Source organism: Clinocottus analis, unplaced genomic scaffold (genome assembly GCF_023055335.1).
Source record: "Clinocottus analis isolate CAN_PGR_092001 unplaced genomic scaffold, fCliAna1.0.p SCAF_19, whole genome shotgun sequence".
NCBI lineage: Eukaryota > Metazoa > Chordata > Actinopteri > Perciformes > Cottidae > Clinocottus > Clinocottus analis.
Window position 1 is genome coordinate 7,878,761 of NW_027175920.1, and position 23,767 is coordinate 7,902,527.

The 23,767-nt window shown below is 40.9% G+C and overlaps 2 protein-coding genes across 3 annotated transcripts; one reads left to right on the plus strand and one right to left on the minus strand.

The window, feature by feature from the left end:
• Nucleotides 1-6,193: 6,193 nt before the first annotated feature.
• On the plus strand, nt 6,194-17,651 carry atp2a1l (ATPase sarcoplasmic/endoplasmic reticulum Ca2+ transporting 1, like). 2 transcript variants are annotated; one of them, XM_068582720.1, is made up of 24 exons: nt 6,194-6,461; nt 7,366-7,383; nt 7,725-7,807; nt 9,019-9,123; nt 9,848-9,986; nt 11,289-11,369; nt 11,459-11,544; nt 11,654-11,951; nt 12,058-12,224; nt 12,338-12,426; nt 12,518-12,620; nt 12,717-12,848; nt 13,036-13,156; nt 13,241-13,455; nt 13,554-13,665; nt 13,779-14,002; nt 14,174-14,394; nt 14,514-14,716; nt 14,807-14,892; nt 14,978-15,111; nt 15,215-15,332; nt 15,459-15,576; nt 15,908-15,941; nt 16,986-17,651. In XM_068582720.1, the coding sequence occupies exons 1-23, from the start codon at nt 6,344-6,346 to the stop codon at nt 15,910-15,912; spliced, it is 2,976 nt and encodes a 991-aa protein (XP_068438821.1). In that variant the 5' UTR covers nt 6,194-6,343; the 3' UTR covers nt 15,913-15,941; nt 16,986-17,651. The 2 variants fall into 2 exon arrangements, with proteins under 2 accessions (XP_068438821.1, XP_068438820.1); XM_068582719.1 differs by lacking the exons at nt 15,908-15,941; nt 16,986-17,651 and having other exon boundaries at nt 13,036-13,455; nt 15,459-15,584.
• Nucleotides 17,652-17,666: 15 nt separating this feature from the next.
• On the minus strand, nt 17,667-23,053 carry sult1st6 (sulfotransferase family 1, cytosolic sulfotransferase 6). Its single transcript, XM_068582750.1, has 7 exons — nt 22,444-23,053; nt 21,593-21,721; nt 20,356-20,453; nt 20,067-20,193; nt 18,880-18,974; nt 18,623-18,803; nt 17,667-18,016 (listed from the first exon to the last, which is right to left on the minus strand). Exons 1-7 carry the CDS (start codon nt 22,622-22,624, stop codon nt 17,904-17,906), a joined length of 924 nt encoding a protein of 307 aa, XP_068438851.1. The 5' UTR covers nt 22,625-23,053; the 3' UTR covers nt 17,667-17,903.
• Nucleotides 23,054-23,767: the final 714 nt, after the last annotated feature.

The following is a 23,767-nucleotide window of genomic DNA, read 5'->3' on the forward strand; positions in this document are numbered from 1 at the left end:
CCAATTAATTTGATAACACCTGATTGCAGAAACAATTGTTACCTTTTCTGAAGCTCTATGTGGTAAAGACCCTAATATGTCTGTGAGCTGTTGTTGAACTTTTAATAGAAACCACATTCTTACTGCGAATCTGTTGACCGTCGGGTGCCTCAGCTATTCTCATTTGCCTTCAGGAGTACAATCCTCATTTATTGTCGGGCGTTAGACTTGAAGACCTCAGTCAACCTCGGTCGTTACAGTTTATCACCGGCTGTGTGGTGTCAGACTGCGACACTTCTATAATTTGTGTCTCCAAAAATGTTGGTCAGTGAGTCATAAGGACGCAAATGTGTCCATGTTCCTGTGGTGTGTAGGTTCACTGTATCAACGCTTGTGAAAAAGGGTGAAAATCAAAGTTTGGGTCATCCATTATGGGCTGCCATCCATCCATGGCAGCAGCGTGCCAAACAGTCATAGCAAACACCCTCTAAATAGTGTCTTGGTTAGATAAGAGTACTCAAAATAGACAAGATATTAAAGATGTAGTATATTTCCAAGAGTTCATCTTTCAAATGACACCAGATACTGTCTGTACCAGTTAGCTATGCGGAATATTGAAGATGTAGTATATTTCCAAGAGTTCATCTTTCAAATGACACCAGATACTGTCCTTACTAGTTAGCTATGCTGGCATGAAATACTAAATTGTTGCATTTATGACAGCTATTATGAAACTCCACAAGGATTTTGTCTGCAGACATTTCAAAAGCAAAACGTGTCCGTGCATTTGGCTGTTTTGGAAACATAGTTATTGACCTATTGTAACAATAATAAGTATTCAAATATAATATCCTACATAGAGGGAAGTGTGCCAGGACATTTATTGTGTGGCTCAAAGTGCATGTGAGTAGAGGTCTTGATGATTTCACCAGGTGAAGAAAGAGCGCTCAATTAATTTACTTTCTGAAATACAAGTAGTCATCTACTTCATGAATTAATCTTTTTTACTGAAAACTATTTGAGTGACGAAGAATATGAAAAAATATTGAATAAACATTTGTCTTTGTGGTCAATTTGTGATGACATTGCACATATAGAAAACTCCCAATTAGACAGTTGGGTAAATGTAGGTTGTCATCAAATTTACATGGCTACATCCACGTATAAAAAAATGAATAAATGTGTTCTGCGGTGAGAGTTTGCAAATGCAAGAAAAGTTAAACAAATTCTCTCAAAATTAACAAAAGGTATGCTGCATTAAAACTACATTAACAAGTATTATTTACTCAAATAAGTACATGTAACTGAGTAAATCTAACTCGTTACTACCCACTTCTTTAGTTCATGCTCTTGTAGACTAAACTCTGAATGGTTTGTCGATTCTTATAACCCTTGTACAGCTAAAAAAGGTACCATGAATACTTCTAAAATGTATATTGATTGACTCAAGACAGCTGTAAGTCAAATCTGATTTTGTTTTCTCAGCCAGTAAAGATAACAGGATGCTTTGCTTGATTCTGCAGATCTTGAGTTTTCCCAATAAATTGACAGGACATTTACATCATTCTCAAAATGCTGAGTCGGCCAAGTAAGGCACAACCCATCAATAGGACGAAAGCCACTTTTGATCAACAGGCTCACTTTGCTATCGACTCCCCTGAGGCTTATATAGTACAGCCCTAAGTGTGTGGAATGGTGTGAACAACCAGGAACTCCTCGTCCCAGCGCACAACACGGATACTGTTGACACTGTGGCGTTGAATGTGCGCCCCAACATCCTGTCTTATTTTCCCCCAATAGTTGAAAGTGGCATTTACGAGCCTGAGCTAAAGGTCCAGCATTCTGAAATGAAAAAGCCGCAAAGCTGTCGCAGTGCCATACCCAGCAGCACAGTGTCACCTGCTCTATTTATATCCCGTGAGGAATTCTGGATTCAGAGACTCAGCTGCCACTTCTATTATTACTATTAGCTAATGCTGTAACAAGTACCCAGCTAACACTGACACTGTAGCTCCTTTATCCATTGCCTTATTGCCCAGTACTAATTATGTCCTCACTGTCAATACCACACGTGTTATTTGATTTTATTTGGTTGGTCAGTGAACCTTTTGGTAACCCAATTCAAAAAAATGTGCACACATGCTAAAGTTTGTAACAAAGCTGCAATTGAATGGACGCTAGGCTAATTGCAGATGCTGCAGTATTAACCTATTTCCTCCATTGCGTGGAGCCTGTTGAGTTGGACAGTGCTTTTAAAATCAATATGTTACTGGAGAAAAAATAAATAAATAATAACTGCACTTTCTGGCTGGCAGACAAATTAGTTCAGGTTGTTTCTCACAAGACCAGAGGAATGAAACGTGTTTGTAACTACCAGCTATTGTAAATGAGGGGTCCAATAGCTGCACAGCATACAACATTCAACCCACAGAATGTGCTCTGAAACACAATAACCTTCTTCAGAAAATATGTCAGTCTTTCATGGCCCCTCGTCTTGAAGTGACAAATGTCCCTCTCACTTTGCGTGTTCTGTGCAAGTCAGCAGTGACCGACTTAGTTGCATAAGTTAGCCGTGTGTACCGCTGCACCTCCACAGCACTTAACACTTGTGCAGAACTGGGAACGTGTATAGAGTTCACATGTGGAGGAGGAAGGGCTCCATCGGTCAAGGCGGCACATGGTGATCCCTCAGGCTGGCACGAGGGGCGTGTCATGTTAGCGCCACGATGGGAGTTGAAAAGGATGGGTGTCCCGACTTGCAGGGTTTCACGCTGTAGTAGTCCCTGCAACCACAGGCTACTGATACTTCAGCAATAGACCGAGTCGGAAGACGGAGGGGACGGGGGAGAAACCTTATCCTTCTGGGATATTGAGTTAAATGTCACTGCTCTGCCCTGAGGGAGACACTGACAGGCCGACCCCTAAAACAGCCCCCAAATCTCAGAGGTCAGAACGGCTGTACAACAGCTGAGGCCTGGAGAACGGCTCGGTGAAACAGAGATGGGAACACTGGCAGAACAGAATGAGGATCAAATGTTTCAGCAACTCGTCTGGGAACAAAAAAAGTTCATGCAACATAAATGTGACGCTACATTGATAAGATTCACCCCTAGAAGTTCATCATGTACTTCTACATTTGGATGGCCTGTTGATATTGAACCATCGTGGATTTTAGGTTTACATGAGTTTGCGCACATCTTAACATCACACTGATCGTTCTCATATCCTTTTGAATTTCAGTGAAATAAAAGAAAATGTGTATTGAAAATGTCCAATACTTTAATCGTAACAAAAATATAAATATAAATGCACGCATACAGCTTTGTAAAGCAGCTTTTCAAAAGAGATGTTGAAGTATATTGTTTTATTCTGCCATCACTTGTGCATATATGCATTACAGTAAATGCTTTCTACTCTTCTACATCATGGATACATTTCTGTATATTCTGAGGAAGGAATGGCCTTCAGCAGCAACACAGAGGGTCACGTCAGCTGGTAACCAGGAGCTGATGGGAAACGTAAAGGCTCCCACAAAAACAACTTTCTATTTTAGAAATTATTGGTGGAGGAGCAGCAGAAGCTCATGTTTGTGTTACCAATAGGCTAATAATAAGAATAAAGGTATTTACTGTAAACATGTCCCCATGGTTATGTATTTCAGCAATAATTAACTGCACAAGTACTTTAAATATCTAAAGTTTAGATCCATTAAATGTGTAAACCAATTGATTATACAAATCATACGAATGAATCACTACTACATATACATTGATATGTTTCTAAACGTTTTTTTCTTCTTTTTATTATTATTCCCATATAAATTATGGGCAGACTCCCTCACCACGGTCCCAGAGGGTCATTGTGATGAGAGAAGCTTCAACCTGAGTAAAATCCTCCATGACTGGAAGCATCCAGCCTGCTGAGAGCAAGTCAGAGAGTCGGTTTCAGAGCTGCACATGTTTATTTGTCATCTTTTATTTTAATTGTTATTTTTCTGTTAGTACACTAACACTAACCATACACCCATTACTATTGGACATTAAACACATCCGTAAAAGTAGCATTATTTTACAAATACGTTTTCCAGGAGAGAAAAACTTTTTAAATGGTAGTATAGTTAAATGGATATAACGCCCTTCATTCTTTATCAGTTGTGTTGGCTAGTGAGGAGTCTTAAAACTCACATTATGTTTGTTCACACCAGGATGTGAGTCGTTGAGTTGTCATGTTAATTGTTATGGACACAAGGAAAATCTTTACTTGAATGAAGGCGTAAGTTGTTATGAATTAGAAATAAATATATAATTAAATGGATTAATCTTATTGTATATATTATTAAATTAATAATTAGATTAAAATTATTGTGACACCCACAGATTTAAATTAAAATCATCCTTCACTGTTCCAACAACCCTTCACATGATTTATTGTTATTTGTCATCACATGCTGTTCGATGCATTACCCTTGTATAGAGCATGAAACTGTCGTACCGTACACAAATAGTTTCTTGGTTTCCCTCAAGCACAATTTGTTTGACCTTATTGGTTTGAATTTTCTGACCATCCAGTCTGTGTGAGGCCACACTTTTTGACACTTTTCATTTGAAAGTAAACTGTCCTCACATCGGCATTCAAATGAAATATAAAACAGCAAAATCCATCACCAGTACACAGTACAAACACCATTAATGATGTAGACGGCTCACACTGACAGCTGTTAACATTTTTCTGGAGCAGTTTGACCAAAAATAAACTTTGGAGAATGCAAATTGTTATGCAATAACGCTGATGCATACATTGCGAGTAAAGGCCTTTCGCACATTGAAAAGAAATTAATCTTTGGTCCTGGCTGGCACTGTGCCATTACACGACAACGTAACACAAGAATAGTTATATTGCAGCAGAAATGTGTCCAGTAGGAGTGGTGAGCCGTGACCACTGCTGTTCTGGAGCACGTGGCACTTTATTGATAAGCAACAGTAGCTTGAGGTCCTGTCTGCACCACGCAGCAGGCTGTTTACTGCTGTTAAAACAGATAGTAAATCACTGAAGTTTGTGCTCAAGAGTATGTTTTATACTGAATGTTCAGTACATGAAGTGTTGATGTAATGTAACTGATGTACTGTTGTTATAAAGGCAAACGAAACAGAACAAGTAATGAGAGATCAATAACGACCAAACAGATTTTTGGATTAAAAGAAATTTAAAAAAAAGTATGATATCAAGTAACAATGTTCTTTTCTTTGTTAAATTATGTGTATTGTTGTTTGTAACATATTCAGTGCCGTGAATCCACCACAAGAGGCCAATGTGCATCACTGAATTGTCATTTGCGGACAGATCACCTGTCGTGCCTCTATCTAAGCCGCTCCATATATCCCTGCGGCCTTCCTTTCCTCATAAAAAAAGAGAAATAAAACTTGATCCTTCTGTATCTGCAGCCAGGGCTTTTCCTCTGCAGTGCACTTGTGGGACACGCTGGCTGTCCTCTCGGCATTCCTGTCCCCCAGAGATCATTCCTCTACGACACTCACCCTTTTCCTTTATCATTCCCATGTCTTACTTCGGTGTATTATCAGAACTGAAGAGTCACTGTTATTATGACGTGAGTAAATGTGCAGTGTTGAAGATATTAAAGGATGCAGTTCTGTTGCATAAAGTTCTTGTTTCTGGTTTGAGCTTTGAACTTCATGTGTCAATGTGCCGACATGTCTAACTCAGATTCTCCATGTAAAATTCTTGTCCTAGATTATTCGTCTACCATCTCACTCCTTCAATCCCTCACCAGTTCACTCCTCTCTCTCCCTCTGGCTGAGCCACCTTCCTCAGCAGAAACCAGTTGAGCCATCACTCAATATGCCCCCACTCCCTCCACTCTGGATGAGCTCCTGTCTCACTCTCTCACCTTCTCCCTTCGTCTTATTCCACTGACCATGCATGTTCCAAAAACAGATCTCATTTTCATCCACGGTGCGAAGGCCCCCCTCCCCCCCGTCACCCTGCCCCTTCACCACCACTCTCTTACGTTGCCTCCTTTCCCAATCTAAGCCTTGTTCCTGTCCAAGTCCACCATCTCACCTCCCCATTGCTCCACCTCGAGCCCCACCCGAGGCCCCCCACCATACCCCCACATGCTGGAATTTGAGGGCGTGTGCCGGTGGGGTGTCCACCAATCCTGGGCCCCTTGGTGGTATAAAACCCTGAACATGTATCTGGATATTCGCTCTTTCTGTCCAGTACTCCTGAATTGGAGGGTGCCACACTTCTAGGCGAGGGTGGTGGAACAAGGGAAAAAAACTGCAGAGAATAACTAAGAAGTAAAAAAGCGTGGTTAGACGGGCAATCCCTTGTCTATCCTGAAAGGATGGAGAACGCACACACTAAGTCCACGGCTGAATGCCTGGCTTACTTCGGGGTGAATGAGGAAGTCGGTCTCTCTCCAGACCAGAGCAAGAAGAACCTGGAGAAGTATGGCTACAATGGTGAGAGTTTGGGCATCAGGGATGGGGTGGGAGGCCTACTGGAAGACGACTGACTCACAAAGACACTGTTTGGCAACTAGGCCACATAGAGAAACACATCACTTTAAAGTAAAAGATTCTAAGTGATGACTTTCAAAATATGCCGTAACGCTCATAGTTTGTGGAAGTGTTTTCCTGAATTAGGACATACTTGTTGAGTTGAGATTTTGCATGTGATGCTTTTTTAGAGGGTAGTTGCAACAGCCGGTAGAAATGCAGAGACATTGAGAAGCAGAGACTTTGAGGGCTTTGAAGAGCTATTTAAAGATAGCCAAAGAAGATGGCTGGAGAGCGAGAGAGACAGGTGATGGCTCAAGAAGCTTCCTGGGTGATATATGGGGCAGCCGTTAACAGGAGGGATGGATAATTTTAGGCTGGGTAGAAAAGGGAGGTCCTTAGATGGCTTATGTCTAAATGATCTGTTATATAATTGCTAATCAATAACTGCCAAAGACTCTGTAATATAGTATTATATTCAAAATCATTCTTATTTTCATTGTGAAGTTTCTTCTTCCTTGTAACATTTTAGTGAGCTGACATTAAACGAAACGTTTTATTTTGTAGTAAAGTGAGGTTTCCATAAGGCCTCGGTCAGGATTTAACACCTGATTCCAGATCAAATACAGCAGAGAGGCTTTTACATTTCAGCAGTCTGTACAGCGCTTGAAGACATTAGGTGTAAAGCACACAGGGATTTTGTGTGGAAGTGTTTGAGAGGCCAAAAATCTCAAAGTTTTGTTGAAAATGTTTCTTGATGAACGGCATGTTTCTTTTCGGAATATGAATCATTTTAACGGACGATCCTTTTCCTTCTCTTTCTGTCTCCACGACCTTTCTCCTCCTTGATCTTTGTGTCCAATTCCAGAGCTGCCCGCTGAGGAGGGTAAGTGTTAATATGTAAATCTGTTCAAGAACCTCTAGACACCTGATTCGACCCAGATGGGAAAACCATCATGCAATAACAGTACATGACTGAAGCAATTTGATTGTGTGATGCTACACACGCTAATGACATTGTACGTAAATTTTGAAAACTTTCTCCCAAGAGGCATTGATAGTGACACTGATAGTGATAGTGAAGTGTACCTTCCTTCTTCTAAATCAATGCTTCGTACTGTAGACACCGTTGCATTAAAATAGATGTAACATTATTAATCACATTCATATTATGTGTTAATTATCCGTTGATTTATATCCATTCTTTTCTTTGTCGGTCTCATCCAGGTAAGACCATCTGGGAGCTGATTGTCGTGCAGTTTGAGGACTTGCTTGTCAGGATCCTGTTGCTGGCTGCCTGCATCTCTTTTGTAAGTCAACATGTGTTGTTGTTTATTCAAACCAGTCGGTAATGCTAAACTGTCAAATTAAAAAAAAACTTAAGTAACAACAATGTAACAATAGTAGGAGTTACATTTATAATTCAATGTATTTAGCTTAGCCTAAAATCACAAATTTGCCTCAAAGGGTTTTTCTTGGAGACATAGTAGCAACAAACTCCACACCACGAGGGATCAGACACTTCACTTGACTTCATTCACAAGAATAAACTATAAGAAATATATATTTTGTTACATTTTTAGCATAATAATCGCTTAGCCCTCTCAGAAAACCCACCACACAAACAGAAAAAAAACATTCTGCAGTTGATCACTTCTGTCTGGTCACTTTGTGCACATACACTTCTTATCCCCCGCTGCCCCTCCAAGTATTTTTGAGCAAGACAACTTGAGAGGACGGAGACAGAATGCAAGGGCTTGTAGGAGGTGCATTAATCCCTATACCCAGCTTTCACCCCTTCGGGCAGCTGTCATGATGGCCTTAGAAGGCGAATATTGAGGAGCCAGTGAGAGATGGGGGTCAGGAAAGTATAGGGGGGCTGAGGGGTATGGGTTTATTTTAAGAAAGCCCTGAGCTGAGGAGAGAAACTGAATCCTTCGGGAAAGGTCAAGCCTGAAGGAAGGAACGAAGGGCCTCCACAGAGAGAGGGCTGAAGTCAGAAGGAGCAAGGGGTTATGGGACATAGAGATCAAATTAAAAACAACTGCGTAATCATTATACGACATACAAATATATACAACATCAGGAAAAGAAAGGAACTGATTAAAATTATGTCAAAGTAGATGAAGACACGGTCTAAAAAATGCCCTGTAATATTTATGATTTGAAAATGATTTTTTGTTCACATTGTTGCATGTTGTTGTATACTATATGCCATGTGAAACATGCTCAATGCCTAAAAACAAACTATAAATGCTAGTCGGAAGCCTCCACAATCACTGAATATGTATCCTCTTATTATTCAGACTTCAAACATTACATACAAGGTTATAAAGCTGTGAGGATGTTTTACATTTCGGCACAATCACACAGTTTAAACGATGTTGATTGTCCATTTAAAGTTAATAAAATGCAGAGGTATGTATGCTGTTTCTCAAGAGCAGTGAGGCCCACTGTCACTGTTGTCTCCACTGCCGTGCTCACACCAATACTGATTTGCTCTGAACCACTGTGACCTCAGGTGCTGGCCTGGTTTGAGGAAGGTGATGAGACCGTCACTGCCTTCGTGGAACCCTTCGTCATCCTTCTTATCCTCATCGCTAACGCCATTGTTGGAGTGTGGCAGGTCAGTGACGCAGCGTGTTGAGCAATAAGACATATCCTTTGCAGTGATGACAGAAAGAACCGAAGCTCCAGTTACTGCCATGTTTTCTACCCAGACGTGGTTGCTCAACTGGAATAGTTGTTGTGTGCTCTAAAGTAGCTATTACGACATAGTTTAACTTAGATGAACAATATTATTCCCTCTTTGAATAAAGAAGGTTAATGTGATGAGATAGCCAGATAGGTGATGGATGATTCACATTGCGCAAGTCATGCTCTTGTACAAGCAAGCCATTAAGTTGTTCTCATCAGTGGCAACGGGAACATTGTTGTAAACACATCCCCGGCAAGTGTCCAAATCAGCTGCTTCGTTTCTGTTTTTCTTCTGATAACAGATCTGACTTTGGTAACCTGCTATTAGAAGATATTATCTCAGAGTCCAGTGTGTGCTTTCTTGTTGCAAACTCCCTCCATTAAATGGTGTTTATGAGCATAGATCTATGCCCCACTGACCACACATTAATTGGTATTTATTTGGACAACCTGCAATACTCTCTGCGTGTAAGTGCTGTGCTTAAAGCTGCTCGAGGACATTGAGGACTTATGTTAACATGTGTATGGATTACATTTAGGATCAACAGCTGTGTTCCCAGTCTATTCAAAACTGTTAAAGTGGGGCTCAAAATGTCTACATTTGACTTATTTGGACTTTTTAATGACTGTCCTTTTGTCCGTGTGTGCCACAGGAACGTAACGCTGAAGATGCCATCGAGGCTCTCAAGGAGTACGAGCCTGAGATGGGCAAAGTTTACCGTTCTGACAGAAAGAGTGTGCAGATGATCAAGGCCAGGCTGATTGCTCCTGGAGACATTGTGGAGGTGTCTGGTAAGAAATGTCAAGATTGATCATCATTTTCTATAGGCGGGATTTGTAAGCCGGATTTATAAACGTCCATGTCGGTGGAATCTGTCACTATCTGTTATGTTAAACAGTCGTCACTGTCTAAATACAATGCAGCGGTGAAAAGAGACAACAAAGATCCAATGAGCTGCTTACAGTTCTCTTAAGGAAAAGGAAGACAGACAGAAATTCAACTTATATGTGTCTGGAATTGGCCGATCGCAAAGCCTTGTGTATTTTTAAGGAAATGTGAGTCGCACTTCTATGAAAATATGCTGACTGAAGGAAAGCAAAATCACGAGTATAAATACCCTCACGAGCACCTGCCGCACCTCATCTCCCCTTGCTGCCATTGCCCACACGTCCGTTCATTTGTCAGTGTACACCTGTCGCCTCTCTCGCTGGCAGCCCCTCCCCCCCACACCTCCACCGTGTGTGGTTCACTCTTACCGGGCCGTGCATGTCAGTTTAGATTCTGCCTCATTATGAAATCCAAGGATTAAGTAAAAAAAGTTACTCTTAGCATTTGTCTTGATTTCGAATACCTTCTACTGTAATGTTGTGAATTAGTTAACTGTTTTTCACTAAAGGATTAGGGTTGTGCGATCATTTCTATTTTCATATCATAAGGTTACTCAAGATCGCTGACAGTGATCCAAGTGCCAGAGAGGAGTTACATCATGGCCCTCCAGTCTGGCAGAGCTTTGAAATATTCACACCTTTAAGCTTCTAAACAATTAAAGTCACATAAATAAACTTTTGTAAAAGAGTGTGAACATTTTATTTACAACGTTTAAATATATTTGATAGTCTATTTGATATCAACGTCTCCTCTATTCAAACAACGGCTCCCTTTTAAACATTATTAAGTTATCTAATATCAAAATCCAGTTTGTAACCATAATGTTTACTACTCTTGTGGAGGGCGGATCAAAGTTTTTGTGAATAGGCCCATGGAGATGTGGGGTGTCAGATCCGTTAAATGAGACGTCCAACTGGTTCGTGATAAAGGATTTCAAATGAAAAAGCGATGATCCCTTCAATCTCTTCAATTTACAATTCGGTCACTATTCTACATAAGCCTACTAAGTATTTAATAACTGGCATACATTGTGCTACAAACTATTACAATCTATTGAATGTTCAGGTTCAAATTGAATAAACTCACCAAAGTTTCATTTATTTTATATTGATGCATTCAACCACAAAAATTAGTAGAATTTACAATAATTCATTTTAATGATGATGATTTCATGATAATGATGACTTCTCTGTGATTCCCAACAGTTGGTGACAAAGTCCCCGCTGACATCAGGCTTGTTTGCATCAAGTCCACCACCCTGCGTGTTGACCAGTCCATCCTTACTGGTAGCTTTTCAAGAAACCTTAAATCTGGCACAAAATATTTTTCTACCCTAACTACATTGGACGTTTTTAATACATTTTCTCTCTCTTAGGTGAGTCCGTCAGTGTGATCAAGCACACCGAGGCTGTTCCTGACATGAGAGCCGTCAACCAGGACAAGAAGAACATGCTTTTCTCTGTAAGTGCCTTCACCAACAGCAATATTTCATATTCCCTGTGTCTCAAGCCTGTTCTTGTTACTCCTTTTTTCCCATTTAACTAGCATTACCTGCTTGTCTCCTCTGTAGGGCACCAATATCGCTGCCGGCAAGGCCATTGGTGTTGCTGTGTCCACCGGAGTGTCCACTGAGATCGGTAAGATCCGTGACCAGATGGCTGCCACCGAGCAGGAGAAGACTCCTCTGCAGGCCAAGATGGACGAGTTCGGCGAGCAGCTGTCCAAGGTTATCTCCCTGATCTGTGTTGCTGTCTGGGCCATCAACATTGGCCACTTCAACGACCCCGTCCACGGAGGCTCATGGATCCGTGGTGCTGTCTACTACTTCAAGATTGCTGTGGCTCTGGCTGTGGCCGCCATCCCTGAGGGTGAGGGAAGCGCGCCATTGTAACCAGAAAGCGACAATCGGAGTTGGTGTGCGTGTTCCTCCGCCGCTTGTTCATCTCACTCACAGTTTTCACCAATGTCTCTCAGGTCTGCCCGCTGTCATCACCACCTGTCTGGCCCTCGGTACTCGCCGTATGGCCAAGAAGAACGCCATCGTCAGAAGCCTGCCCTCCGTGGAGACCCTGGGCTGCACCTCCGTCATCTGCTCAGACAAGACTGGCACCCTCACCACCAACCAGATGTGTGTGACCAAGGTGGGTGTAACATCTTTCACACTCAAGAAGGAAATTGTGTTGTCGAGAGTTTGTCTGCAAAACCGGCCTACTTCAAGCACCAGTTATAAATTTCTTTGTTTCCTCCGCCACAGATGTTTATCATCAAGAGCGCTGTTGGCGACAATGTTGCCCTTGATGCCTTCGATATCTCTGGCTCCAAGTACACCCCCGAGGGCGAGGTGTAAGTTGATTGTCATTATTCAATTCCAGTGTCAGGCATACATTGGAGTGCCCATGAACCGCCTCTCATTAGTTTCTTTATTGTCTTTCAGCTCCCAGGGAGGATCCAAGATCAACTGCAGTGGATACGATGGCCTTGTTGAGCTGGCTACCATTTGCGCCCTGTGCAACGACTCATCTCTCGACTACAACGAGGTAAAGTTATGAAGTCATGCAGTGTATTTGCTACACTGAAACCTCATGACCTTCCAAAGTTGAACCAATGATCTCCATTTCCTTCCTTTTCTCTAGTCCAAGAAGATCTATGAGAAGGTCGGTGAGGCTACTGAGACTGCCCTGTCCTGCCTGGTTGAGAAGATGAACGTGTTCAACAGCAACGTGAAGAGCCTGTCCAGGATTGAGAGAGCCAACGCCTGCTGCTCAGTAAATCTCCTCTTGCCATTCGCTACCTTTGAGGATAATTTACATTTTTATTTAAACAGCTAATTGCAAACCACTGAAAATTATTAGTTATGTGAATCAGTTCAAATTGGTCCAAATGATTTAAGTTATTAACTCAGTGCAAGCGGAGATAAGTGCCTATCTAATAAAACACCCTTTCGTCCAACAGGTGGTCAAGCAGCTCATGAAGAAGGAAGTCACTCTGGAGTTCTCCCGTGACAGGAAGTCCATGTCTGTGTACTGCACTCCCACTAAGGGTGATGGCGGTGCCAAGATGTTCGTGAAGGCAAGTTTCTTCTTTTTGTCTGTCTCACATCCTTTGTTCAGCATTCAACATAAAACTAAGTTATCTTTTTTTTGTCCTCCACAGGGAGCCCCAGAGGGTGTGATTGACAGGTGCGCATATGTGCGTATTGGCACCACTCGCGTGCCCCTGACCAACGTCATTAAGGAGAAGATCCTGGCTGTTATCAGAGAGTGGGGTACCGGTCGTGACACCCTGCGTTGCCTGGCCCTGGCCACTCGTGACACCCCACTGAACCTGGACGAGATGAAGTTTGAGGATGCAACCAAATTCGCAGATTACGAGGTGAGGGCTTAAACACCTTGGTGTTGAGATGTGTGGATGTAAATGTGACTACATGTAAACAGTTATTTTGTAATGACTATTCAAACCTCCATCCTCAGACTGACCTGACCTTCGTCGGCTGTGTGGGTATGCTGGATCCCCCTCGTAAGGAGGTCTGTGGCTCCATTGTGCTGTGCAGAGATGCTGGAATCCGTGTCATTATGATCACTGGTTAGTTTTACGTGTGGAATATATGTATATTTTTAAATAAAGCCACTGTTTTACACCTCAGAAACAGTTATTTCGCAAACTCTCCATCAAATTTATCCTCCTTTTTGTTTCAGGTGACAACAAGGGAACCGCTATCGCTATCTGCCGTCGTATTGGCATCTTCAAAGAGGATGAGGATGTTGAGAACAAGGCCTACACCGGACGCGAGTTTGACGATCTGCCCCTCCATGAACAGGCCGAAGCTGTGCGCAGAGCTTGCTGCTTTGCCCGTGTAGAGCCATCCCACAAATCCAAGATTGTTGAGTTCCTGCAGGCTAATGATGACATTACTGCTATGGTGAGAACTCAGCAGCATGAAATACAACATAACTTCTAAAACCTGTGTTTTTCAGCTGTTCTGTTTGTGGTTTTGTGTCCAGGTTTTACAGTAAATATATGGTAATTTGTCTGTATATGTGAGTAGTTGAGGAGTAGTTTAACATGTGCTTTCCACTCGTCCCTATTCCAGACTGGTGATGGTGTGAACGATGCCCCTGCCCTGAAGAAGGCCGAGATCGGCATCGCCATGGGCTCTGGCACTGCCGTTGCCAAGTCTGCCTCTGAGATGGTCCTGGCTGACGATAACTTCTCTTCCATTGTGGCTGCTGTTGAGGAGGGCAGAGCTATCTACAACAACATGAAGCAGTTCATTCGCTACCTCATCTCCTCCAACGTTGGTGAGGTCGTCTGGTGAGTGGCTTACGTAACATGCACTCTGAGCCACAGCTAAACGCCACGTTTCAGCCATCTTTCTCTCTGCCTCTGGCAAACTTCGGCCTGTTCTATTGTTTCCTTTCTCCCTCTCTCAGTATCTTCCTGACCGCTGCTTTGGGTCTGCCCGAGGCTCTGATCCCCGTCCAGCTGCTGTGGGTCAACCTGGTTACTGACGGTCTGCCCGCCACCGCTCTGGGCTTCAACCCCCCAGATCTGGACATCATGGGCAAGCCCCCACGTTCCTCCAAGGAGCCCCTGATCTCTGGCTGGCTGTTCTTCAGATACATGGCTATCGGTGGTAAGTAGGACTTCAGACATTACATTTGTATATTGTTTAAATGCAGGACAAACTCTTGCCAACACCAACACTGTCTTGTTTCGCCAACAGGATACGTCGGTGCTGCCACTGTTTGCGGTGCTGCTTATTGGTTCCTGTATGACCCATCTGGACCCGGTGTCTCCTACCACCAGCTTGTGAGTCTCTTTCATTGTCTTTAACACGCACACAGACACACACATGCATACACTTCATAACCTCACCTCACCTCTCTCTGTACAGTCCCACTTCATGCAGTGCCACGATGATAACGAGGACTTCAACGGCGTTGATTGTGAGATCTTTGAGGCATCTTGCCCTATGACCATGGCCTTGTCTGTGCTGGTCACCATTGAGATGTGCAACGCTCTCAACAGGTGATACTTCACATATCATGACGATACATGTGATGATGTAGTGGTTGTGGTTTCTTTACAAAAAAATGTATTTTCATAACATCTTTTTTCTTTCTTTTTCAAGCTTGTCTGAGAACCAGTCTCTGCTTCGCATGCCCCCATGGAGCAACTTCTGGCTGCTCTCTGCCATGACCCTCTCCATGTCCCTGCATTTCATGATCATCTATGTCGACCCTCTGCCCGTAAGTCAGCCACAAGTGCTCTCAATATAGGGATTTAATTATATTGAGGTATATGACGTGGAGTGTATGTCGAAGTTGCTCTCCACTGTTTCCCAGCACTTCTGATTCCACTCTTTTGCCCCCCAGATGGTCTTCAAGTTGACCCATTTGAACCTTGATCAGTGGCTGGTAGTCCTGAAGCTTTCCTTCCCCGTCATTCTTATTGATGAGGTGCTGAAGTTCGTTGCCCGCAACTACGTTGAATGTAAGTAGCCTCACTTTGTTATACATCCACTGTAACATATTAAAAATAAATAAAAACGTCCCTCTTTTTTCTCAAAATAACATTTTGAATGTGATTTAAATGTATTGACCTTTTCAAAATAATTCAATAATTATGTGAATCATTCCCTGATACTTTAACTGTGTAATTGTGTTTATGCAATTCATCTTCATCCTGTGCTGTCATCTAATTTCATGACATTAACTCTTCATCGTTCGACAAATTCATCATAAGTTTAATAATGTGTGTTTTGATTTGTCTAATTCCATCACACCCTCATCATTAACTCATTTAACCCCTTGTTGATTTCCAGGCTAAATTCAGTCAACCCACCTAACTAAATCAAGGTATTCCACAGCTTGAACTGCTACTGGTTATCTCCATGTGTACTTTCTGTTTTGTCCTGTATGTTTATGTTCATATGCAAACCAGTCCTCAGCGACGTCTACTTTGTATATGATCACACTCCTATACATGTGGAACTCTATAGTCTCTCAATTGAAGACATGAATCTAGCAATTGTCACAAATTGACAAGGTGACACGATGAATAATGAATGGGTAAATCCCAGAGTAATGCTTTCTGTATCTGATGTTCTCCTTGATGTCTCGCTGGAAGGTGAAGTAACCACCTGAGTTGCTGTCAGTGTCAGCCATACAGCTTCTTTGTTGAGTTGTTTCTGTCTGTATGTAGGCGTGCCTGTCTGTTCTGTTATAATTGCTGTCCCACAAAAAGCCTTTGGAAACACTTTATTTTACAAGGATTTATAAGCGGATTATGAACATAGAATTAATAGTTTGTAACACAATATGATGTAGCTGGAAACGGAGCTATGGGCTTTTAAACTGATTGAACTCTTCCCAGATTGCTGGTGTTTAAGGAGCTAAAAACTGTTATTATAATATTACAATGTTGTTATTACAAATTATTAGTATACTCTATATTATTAAACACATACAGTGTTGTTATAACTGCACTATAATGTTTTATGACTAGTTCATTATATGTTCACATACTGCTTATAAATTATAACTGGGGGTGGGATGATGGAATAAAGTGTTACCAAACTTTTTATGAAATATTTTTAAATGAGCTTGTCGTGCTCTTCGTGCACATTGACTTCAGCTACACCATCTTAGTTTGCTTGCTGCTTTCATTAGATTTGATGTCGACGATTAGTTATTCCAAAGTGAGAGGTTTTGTTATTGATGGCATCATGCTTTCTTAGTTAGATTAGTTCAACTTTGGGCAACTTTCTAGAACTTTCCTTGTTTGTTTGCAAAGATAGTTTGTGTGGTTTGATTTCATTTGTCACGTGTTTCCATTGTTAAATTCAAATCATGTGTCCAAAAACCATTTCCCTATCTGATTATCCATTCTCTGTTTACCAGGTACAGAAAAATAGAGATGTAGAAGAAAATGATCTTAAGGGTTGGCGAGAAAGAGGCGGAGAAGAGAGAGAGGAAGATCAAACCCAAAGAGGGGAGCCATAGTGAGCCAACCAATAAGAGAAAGGAGAAAACACAGGAAAACTTATTTTGAAAAAAAGAAAACCCAATAAAACCTGTCAAAAATATCTGTATAAGCATAACCTCTATATAAGAAAGAAGAATTTGATTCAAATGAAGGGAAGTATTCCTGCCGATAAAGTATTCAAATATTTAAGATTTATTCACAGAAATAAAGTATGTATTAAAAGTGATGTTTTTGTTAAACTTGGATATTCTCAGCTGTTGTGTTTTTGTGTCCTCTGTCCATTTTCATATGATTGACTTTCCAGCTCATTTCTTTTATTCTAGTCTTTGTTGCTCGTGTCTCGTGCAGCCTCCCTTCTTTGGCTGGGCTTTGTACAGTGTGGTGTAGGGTTGCAAAATGACTTCATATGGGCAGAAAAACGACATGCCTCCACGTGCCAGCACTCTATAGGCTCCATGCAGTCAGCAGACTCTGTTGGAGGTCTCATGACGTAAAATGGGCATGTCTACTTAGTCACAACACTTGTGGTCTTATATATTGTTTACGTGATAAGCTGCAATAAAATTATGATTACAAACTCATGTACTTATATTGTGGAGCACATTTTTATTGATCCTTCAAGCATACAGTAGATGATTTTCATACACATCAGTCGGTGTAGTAATTAGTGTTTAACATAAACAGGCTCAAATTCATTTGTTTTATTTTTTGTTTTGGTATTTAGCTTGTGTCACATTTTCTGACACTATTTCTGCCATCAGGCTGCTGCACAGTATCAGTTCATCTGTCTTTGGTTTGAAAAGCTTCATTAGTTTGGGAAAAACCCAAATAAGTTAGATAATGTCCCTAAATGGTATGTTGACGTCCTTCATTTGCTTTTCATAATCTTCATCAAACATCTTTGATTGCTCGGGTGTGAAATGGTTTCTCCAATCACCGACTTCACCTGTAACGAGATCAAATGCAGCACAACAGTGTTAGACACATCAATCACTCTCTATGCTGTCGAAGCAAGTTCTCAATTTATTTCCCCTAAAAACAGCAATTCTTAAACAGTAGGGCTCAATGATTATTATCCTCATCAATTGGTCTGCCAATTATTATGTTGATTATTTGATTAATTGATGATTAATGAATGAAGTATCAGAAAATAGTAAAACAAATGTCCAAGTTGACACCTTCAAATAGTCCAAAGATTACTACACTATAGGATGAAGAAAAAATAAGAACTCATCAAATCATTTGATACAAATAAAATAATCAATTACTCAACTGTTAATGTTATCTATATTAAGCATAAAGTTCTCATTCTATAAAAAAAAACAAAAAAACAAGCAAACTCAAGAAACCCAGGAGCCTCTAGGCGGCGCCACTACACCGTGAAGTACAGAACGAAGACAAGCTGGGACACAACGCAATAACAGTTATGCACCCTGCCTATGTGGAGCTTCTCCTGTGGATTTGGTTGGAATTGGTACATTCCCATGTCATTTAGTTATTATTTTTAATCAATATCTTGCTTCTGGACAAGACGAGCAGCGGACTGATGTACCTTTTCTCATGAAGGGAGAGATGGACTGATCAAAAATTGGAGCTGGGATACAGGAGTAGTTGGTCATGGGGTTCTCCTTCATGTTCTTAAAGGACGTGAGCTCCACAATCCGGCTGATGACCTCATCAGAGACAGATAAGTCCAGGTACCTCACGATGCGCTCCACCTCACGCCGAGGATTCTGTGGGATAAGAGGGTAAGAGTATGTTGTAGGACATGATTTGGGCATACTGAGTCCATTTGTGTGCTCTCTGTACCTCTTTCATGTCCTCGTAGAAGAGGTAAAGGATGTTCTTCTTCTCTCTCTCTATCCAGTAACTTTTCACGTGGTCATACCAGGAGCCCCACGATACTGCAGAAACAGAATTATTACATGTAACATTACTCCCAGTTCAATAAAAGGTTTATGTCGATTTAAGTTGCAACAAATGATTTAATAATTAAGTCCAGTTATTACAACCTAAACATATTTACAACTGCTAGCTGGATGTATTTTCATAACAACATTTACAATTGCAGATGTATGAATTACTTTTGCTGTTATCTTATCCTGTAAATCATTCTCTGTAGGTTTATGACTCTGAACAAAAGGCACCTGGGTCCATTGTTAACATAAATATTCATTAAAGATAAGTTATCAATAAGTGTTTTCTTTTACAAATGTCCCACGAGGGTTGTCGTTGCAAATGTAAGTGAGTTGCTAATGAATAGAAAGAGTTCCAGTCGTCTTTTCCCAGAAGGTACGTGGTCTAATAGTCTATTGGAGTGATCTTCCTAATAAATTAAAGAGCTGAAAATAAAACACGTATCATGCCGATTAAACACCGGATGAAGGTATTTTTCTCATGTGATCTTGTTAGATATTTCTTGCAACTGTTCTGTAAAGCATTGATTAGTCATTAGTACAATTACATTGGATTTGGTACAATAGTTTGACATATTAAAAACATGACAATTTACAATAAAGGGGTTGTCAACTTTACCAAAAAGCGAAATAGATCAACCAAAAAATGTAACGCAGCTGTGGTAGTAAAGTAGCAGTTGTTGGCGATTGGACACCAAAGCAGAAATTAAGTATACAAATACATCAGTTTAAATTCTTTTGCAGATCTGAAGAAACATTTTCTTCTGATTGGCATTAGCTTCACTCAGCTGCCTCGCAGAGTGCTGCTAATCCTGTCATAGCCGTTGAGGCGTAATATGTTTCTCACAGGGAACAAAAGTGAGGCTAAGAAACTTATTCTCAGGTGTCATAGATAGCAGAAGTCACCAACCACTTTGATATACCTCCATTTGTTCAAATACAGAAGCACCGTGGCTGGAATGGGTAAATGTACCAGTGGGGTTCGTATTTCTTTGTTCAGCTCCAAGCTTTGTGCAAACAGAAATGGCCAGTTTCAATAAAGGTAAGACGACACTCAGGAATGTGATTTAATCTACTTACACTCTCCTTGCATGAACTTGCGGATGTAGCCCTCCCATGGACCTGGCTCAGGCTGGGTCAGATTCATACTATCAAAGTGGAAGTAGCTCACCATGTTGTCTTTGGCGTTGCGTGACACGTAGATAACCTTTTGACACATTGAGGCATATAAAAAGAGATTGACAACCACAATGAGTAACCTAACGAAGCAGTTTAATGTTTGACATTTACTCTTTTAACACACTGCACATTTACAAACAATTCCCTTTCGGACTTTGCTCTCATTTGATTCTGAAAGTTTGAGTCTTACCTTGCACTTGTTTTCCCAAAATCCTGTAGGCACCAACTGAAAAGGAAGATGTGTCTTGATAATCCTTGGGGGGTCCATGGTTTTCAGATAATCAAGACCTGAGACATTAGTTCAGGGAAAAGTAAATGTATTTATGAAAGTTTAAACACACTTTTGTTGCACAATTTTAACTTACCACCATCATTTTTTAAATCTGCATGATGTTTTGATGCTTTTAATGGTTTTACGTGAAGCACTTTGAATCGCCTTGTTGTTGAAATGTGCTATACAAATAAACTTGCCTTGCCATGCCTTCACTTGCCTTACCGTCCAACTTCTTTTCAGTCTATTTTATGGCATTGTTTTACTTTGTGATTGTTCACATTTTTTGTAATGTTTGATTCATGCAATACGTCAACATTTTGGTAAACGTTCATTCGCCTTTCCTTAAGAAAGCCAATAAACATATTTCTTAAAATTGACCCAGAGTAAATGAAATGGAAGCACTTTATACAGTAAGCAAACACAATCTTTTGAGAGGATATAAATGGTAGAGGAAAAAAAGGGTAAGAGTAACTTGATCACACTGAATGCAATCCCAAATGAAAACAAAAGACATGAAGGGAGTGTTTGCATTCAGGACCCACAGTTGGTATATGAATAACATCAACGGTCAACAATCGGAGGCCAGAAGTTGCTCCCAGACAGTTTCATTAGGAAGTCTGCACTGACAAACTGCTATTTCTTCATCACTGCACAGCACCAAACTAAAGGTTAAAGTAGCAAGTAACTACCATAATTAAGCATCTCATGAGATACCTAGCCACCCGGGATTGAGTACCAAAATGTTTTTAGTCATACAATCCAAATGAATTTTGAATGTATCTGAAGAATGTGTAAGTAGGTCACTATTGTCCTCTATTGATATTTCTTGCTCCCCAGTGGCCAATAAAACCCAACAGCAACCACGTGACAACTTAAGTGACAGCGCATGTTTAAATCGTTTGAGCAGTTTGGGTATTTTTGGCACTGGGGGATAAGTTAATAGGTTAATAGCTTATTGACTGGATTAAGGTGTAGAAACAAGCTGTTTTGAAAACATTCCTGCAGGAGTTGGATCTGAGTTCTGATTGTCAGACCGAGTTATAAGATGTATTTGGAAATAATGTTTGGAGTTTTAACAAAAGTGGACACAAGCTTGACGAAGGACTTATTTGATCAACCACACACTTACAAACATAGCAACATAAATACACACCTGAGGGGATGGGTGGTGGGGAGAAGATCTCTAGGAAAGGACTGCGGACGGGTGTTGGTGCTCGCTTGCAGGCCTCAGCGTCTCCGTTGTGAAAGAGCAAGTCAACTATCTCCTGGGTCCATGTGGTCCCTTATGTTCCCAAAATACAAATCATCACTGGGTTGAATGAAAGGATACTTTACATGTATTGAACCACACTGGTTTGAGGAGGAATCCCATCATACACCCACCAAAATAACTATCATTGATTCAAGTCAAGACAAAACAAAACAAAAAAACATTGACTCAAGCCTTTAATGTATGTACGTGACAATTTCACAGAAATGGCCACCCAGAAAGGGCAACAATTTGTATTTTAGAGAAATTTGGTTCAACTACATTTCAATTTGAATGTTAGCTCTCGCAGTGGCTACTGATTTGTTTAAAGCCATTTAGATTATGTACTTTTTTATTGTTGAAAGTCATCATGTTATGTATTCTGTTATAAATAGCTTAATTTCAGCGGTGGAAGACGTACTTAGATTCTTTAATTAAATAAAAAGTAGCAATACGACACTATAAAAGTACTTAATTGTGTGTTGAAATCATTAAACAATTCATTACATTTCATAAGAATAGGCTATATGTTTAGCATGCAAACTGTGGATCTAAAAAGTAACTAAAGCTATCAAATACATGTAGTGGAGTAAAAAGTCGAGTAGTTTCCTCTCATATATGAATGATTAGAAGTATAAAGTTACAGAAAATGTAAATACTCAAGTAATACTTGTTACATTTCACCACTGGTGCCAACTATGTCAATAACAACACTGCCCAAAACCTGTAACCCCTTCAGACCTGAAATAAAGTACCTGCTTTGGGGTAGGTGGCGATGAGGATGTCCGAGGGGTCAGGGCGGAAAGCCCAGATGGATTCCCAGTTGTTGGCGATGTAGGACATGAGAGGAACTCCTCTGATTGGGATGAGAGGGAAGCGAGAGAAGGAGTCGCCTGCCCTCTGAATGGCTTCGGTGTAGGACAACTTTTCTTCCATGGCTGACACTGCCAAGAGTTGTGTTAGCTGAGAAGACCAAGAACCAGCAGCCAAAGTTTTAAAGATGGTTCCTTTCTGACGCCCCGTCTTCAGTCAGCAGCTCCTCTGACTTTTGGTCCGTTGTCTAACATGTACTGCTGCACCAATAAATGGCACCAATAAATTCCAACGGTCTGTAATCTCTTCCTGCTTGATTAGAATTGAATGTATTGGTTTGGTCCTCTTGATGTCTTCTGGTTTCGAGCCTCAATCCTCTCCAACATCTAAAAAAGGAACCCTCCTGAACCTCCAGCTGAAGCCTAAGTGCTTCAGTCACTCTAAAATGTGTTTCTTTTCACCCTCTTTCTATCTTTGTAACCTGACTGTCTGAGTGCTTGTACCAGGTCCTTGTCTGTCTGCAATCACTAGAACTCACACTCGGAGACCTATAAGTGCCCTTACGTAACATTCCCAGTTTCGTATGAATTCCACTTTCTCACAACTGCTTGCTCTGTAATTTGAGGAAGGGACAAGGGAGGGTCTTACAAAAGCTCTACACACCACAGAGAGGCACTATAATCACACACAAAGAGTACAAAGGATTGTTTGAACAGCTAATCTGATGAGGCTTGAACTCTGGTTTTTTTTATTTTTTGTACCTTTTGTTAGGAACATGTTGACAGTCTTCAGCTGAAAAACACCTTTGGACCCAAACTTTTAGAGTAACGCAACTAAAAAATCAATAGCAGTAAACGAGAGCTTGACCAGGTTCGAAGGGCCCCTTAAAAACCTGCAGCTGGAAATGAAAGCGTTGAGCTCGAGTTGAGAATACACATTCCAGGAGTTCCACACTCAATTTCCTGCTGAGTTTAGAAACAATATTTACACTGCCATGCTGAGCTTGTTTTTCAAAGTTCCCGAGGATCTTGAGTCCTGTCTTTTTAAATGCAGAACCTCACGAGAATAAATCTAAAGTTTAAAGCAACCTGAAACCTGAATTCTGCGCTCCATTAAGTGACAGTTCAAAATCTAAACTGCGCTATAAAGATGAGGAAAGTTAACAATGTAATGATTAGAATCAACATCTTCCTCACGGGGGAGAAGAAAGCATTTGAACATTTCCTTTACATCGGATTGAAATATAGATTAGAGGCTTTCCAGTGA

Coding starts and splice junctions, on each gene's coding strand:
- sult1st6 (XM_068582750.1), bottom strand. CDS start 22,624: ATGGAAGAAAAGTTGTCCTACACCGAAGCCATTCAGAGGGCAGGCGAC. Junction 18,975..20,066: donor CAAGTTCATGCAAGGAGAGT/GTAAGTAGATTA, acceptor CTGTTTCTGCAG/TATCGTGGGGCTCCTGGTAT. Junction 18,017..18,622: donor CTCTCCCTTCATGAGAAAAG/GTACATCAGTCC, acceptor ATCTCGTTACAG/GTGAAGTCGGTGATTGGAGA.
- atp2a1l (XM_068582719.1), top strand. CDS start 6,344: ATGGAGAACGCACACACTAAGTCCACGGCTGAATGCCTGGCTTACTTC. Junction 12,849..13,035: donor GAGCCAACGCCTGCTGCTCA/GTAAATCTCCTC, acceptor TTCGTCCAACAG/GTGGTCAAGCAGCTCATGAA. Junction 14,893..14,977: donor GTGTCTCCTACCACCAGCTT/GTGAGTCTCTTT, acceptor CTCTCTGTACAG/TCCCACTTCATGCAGTGCCA.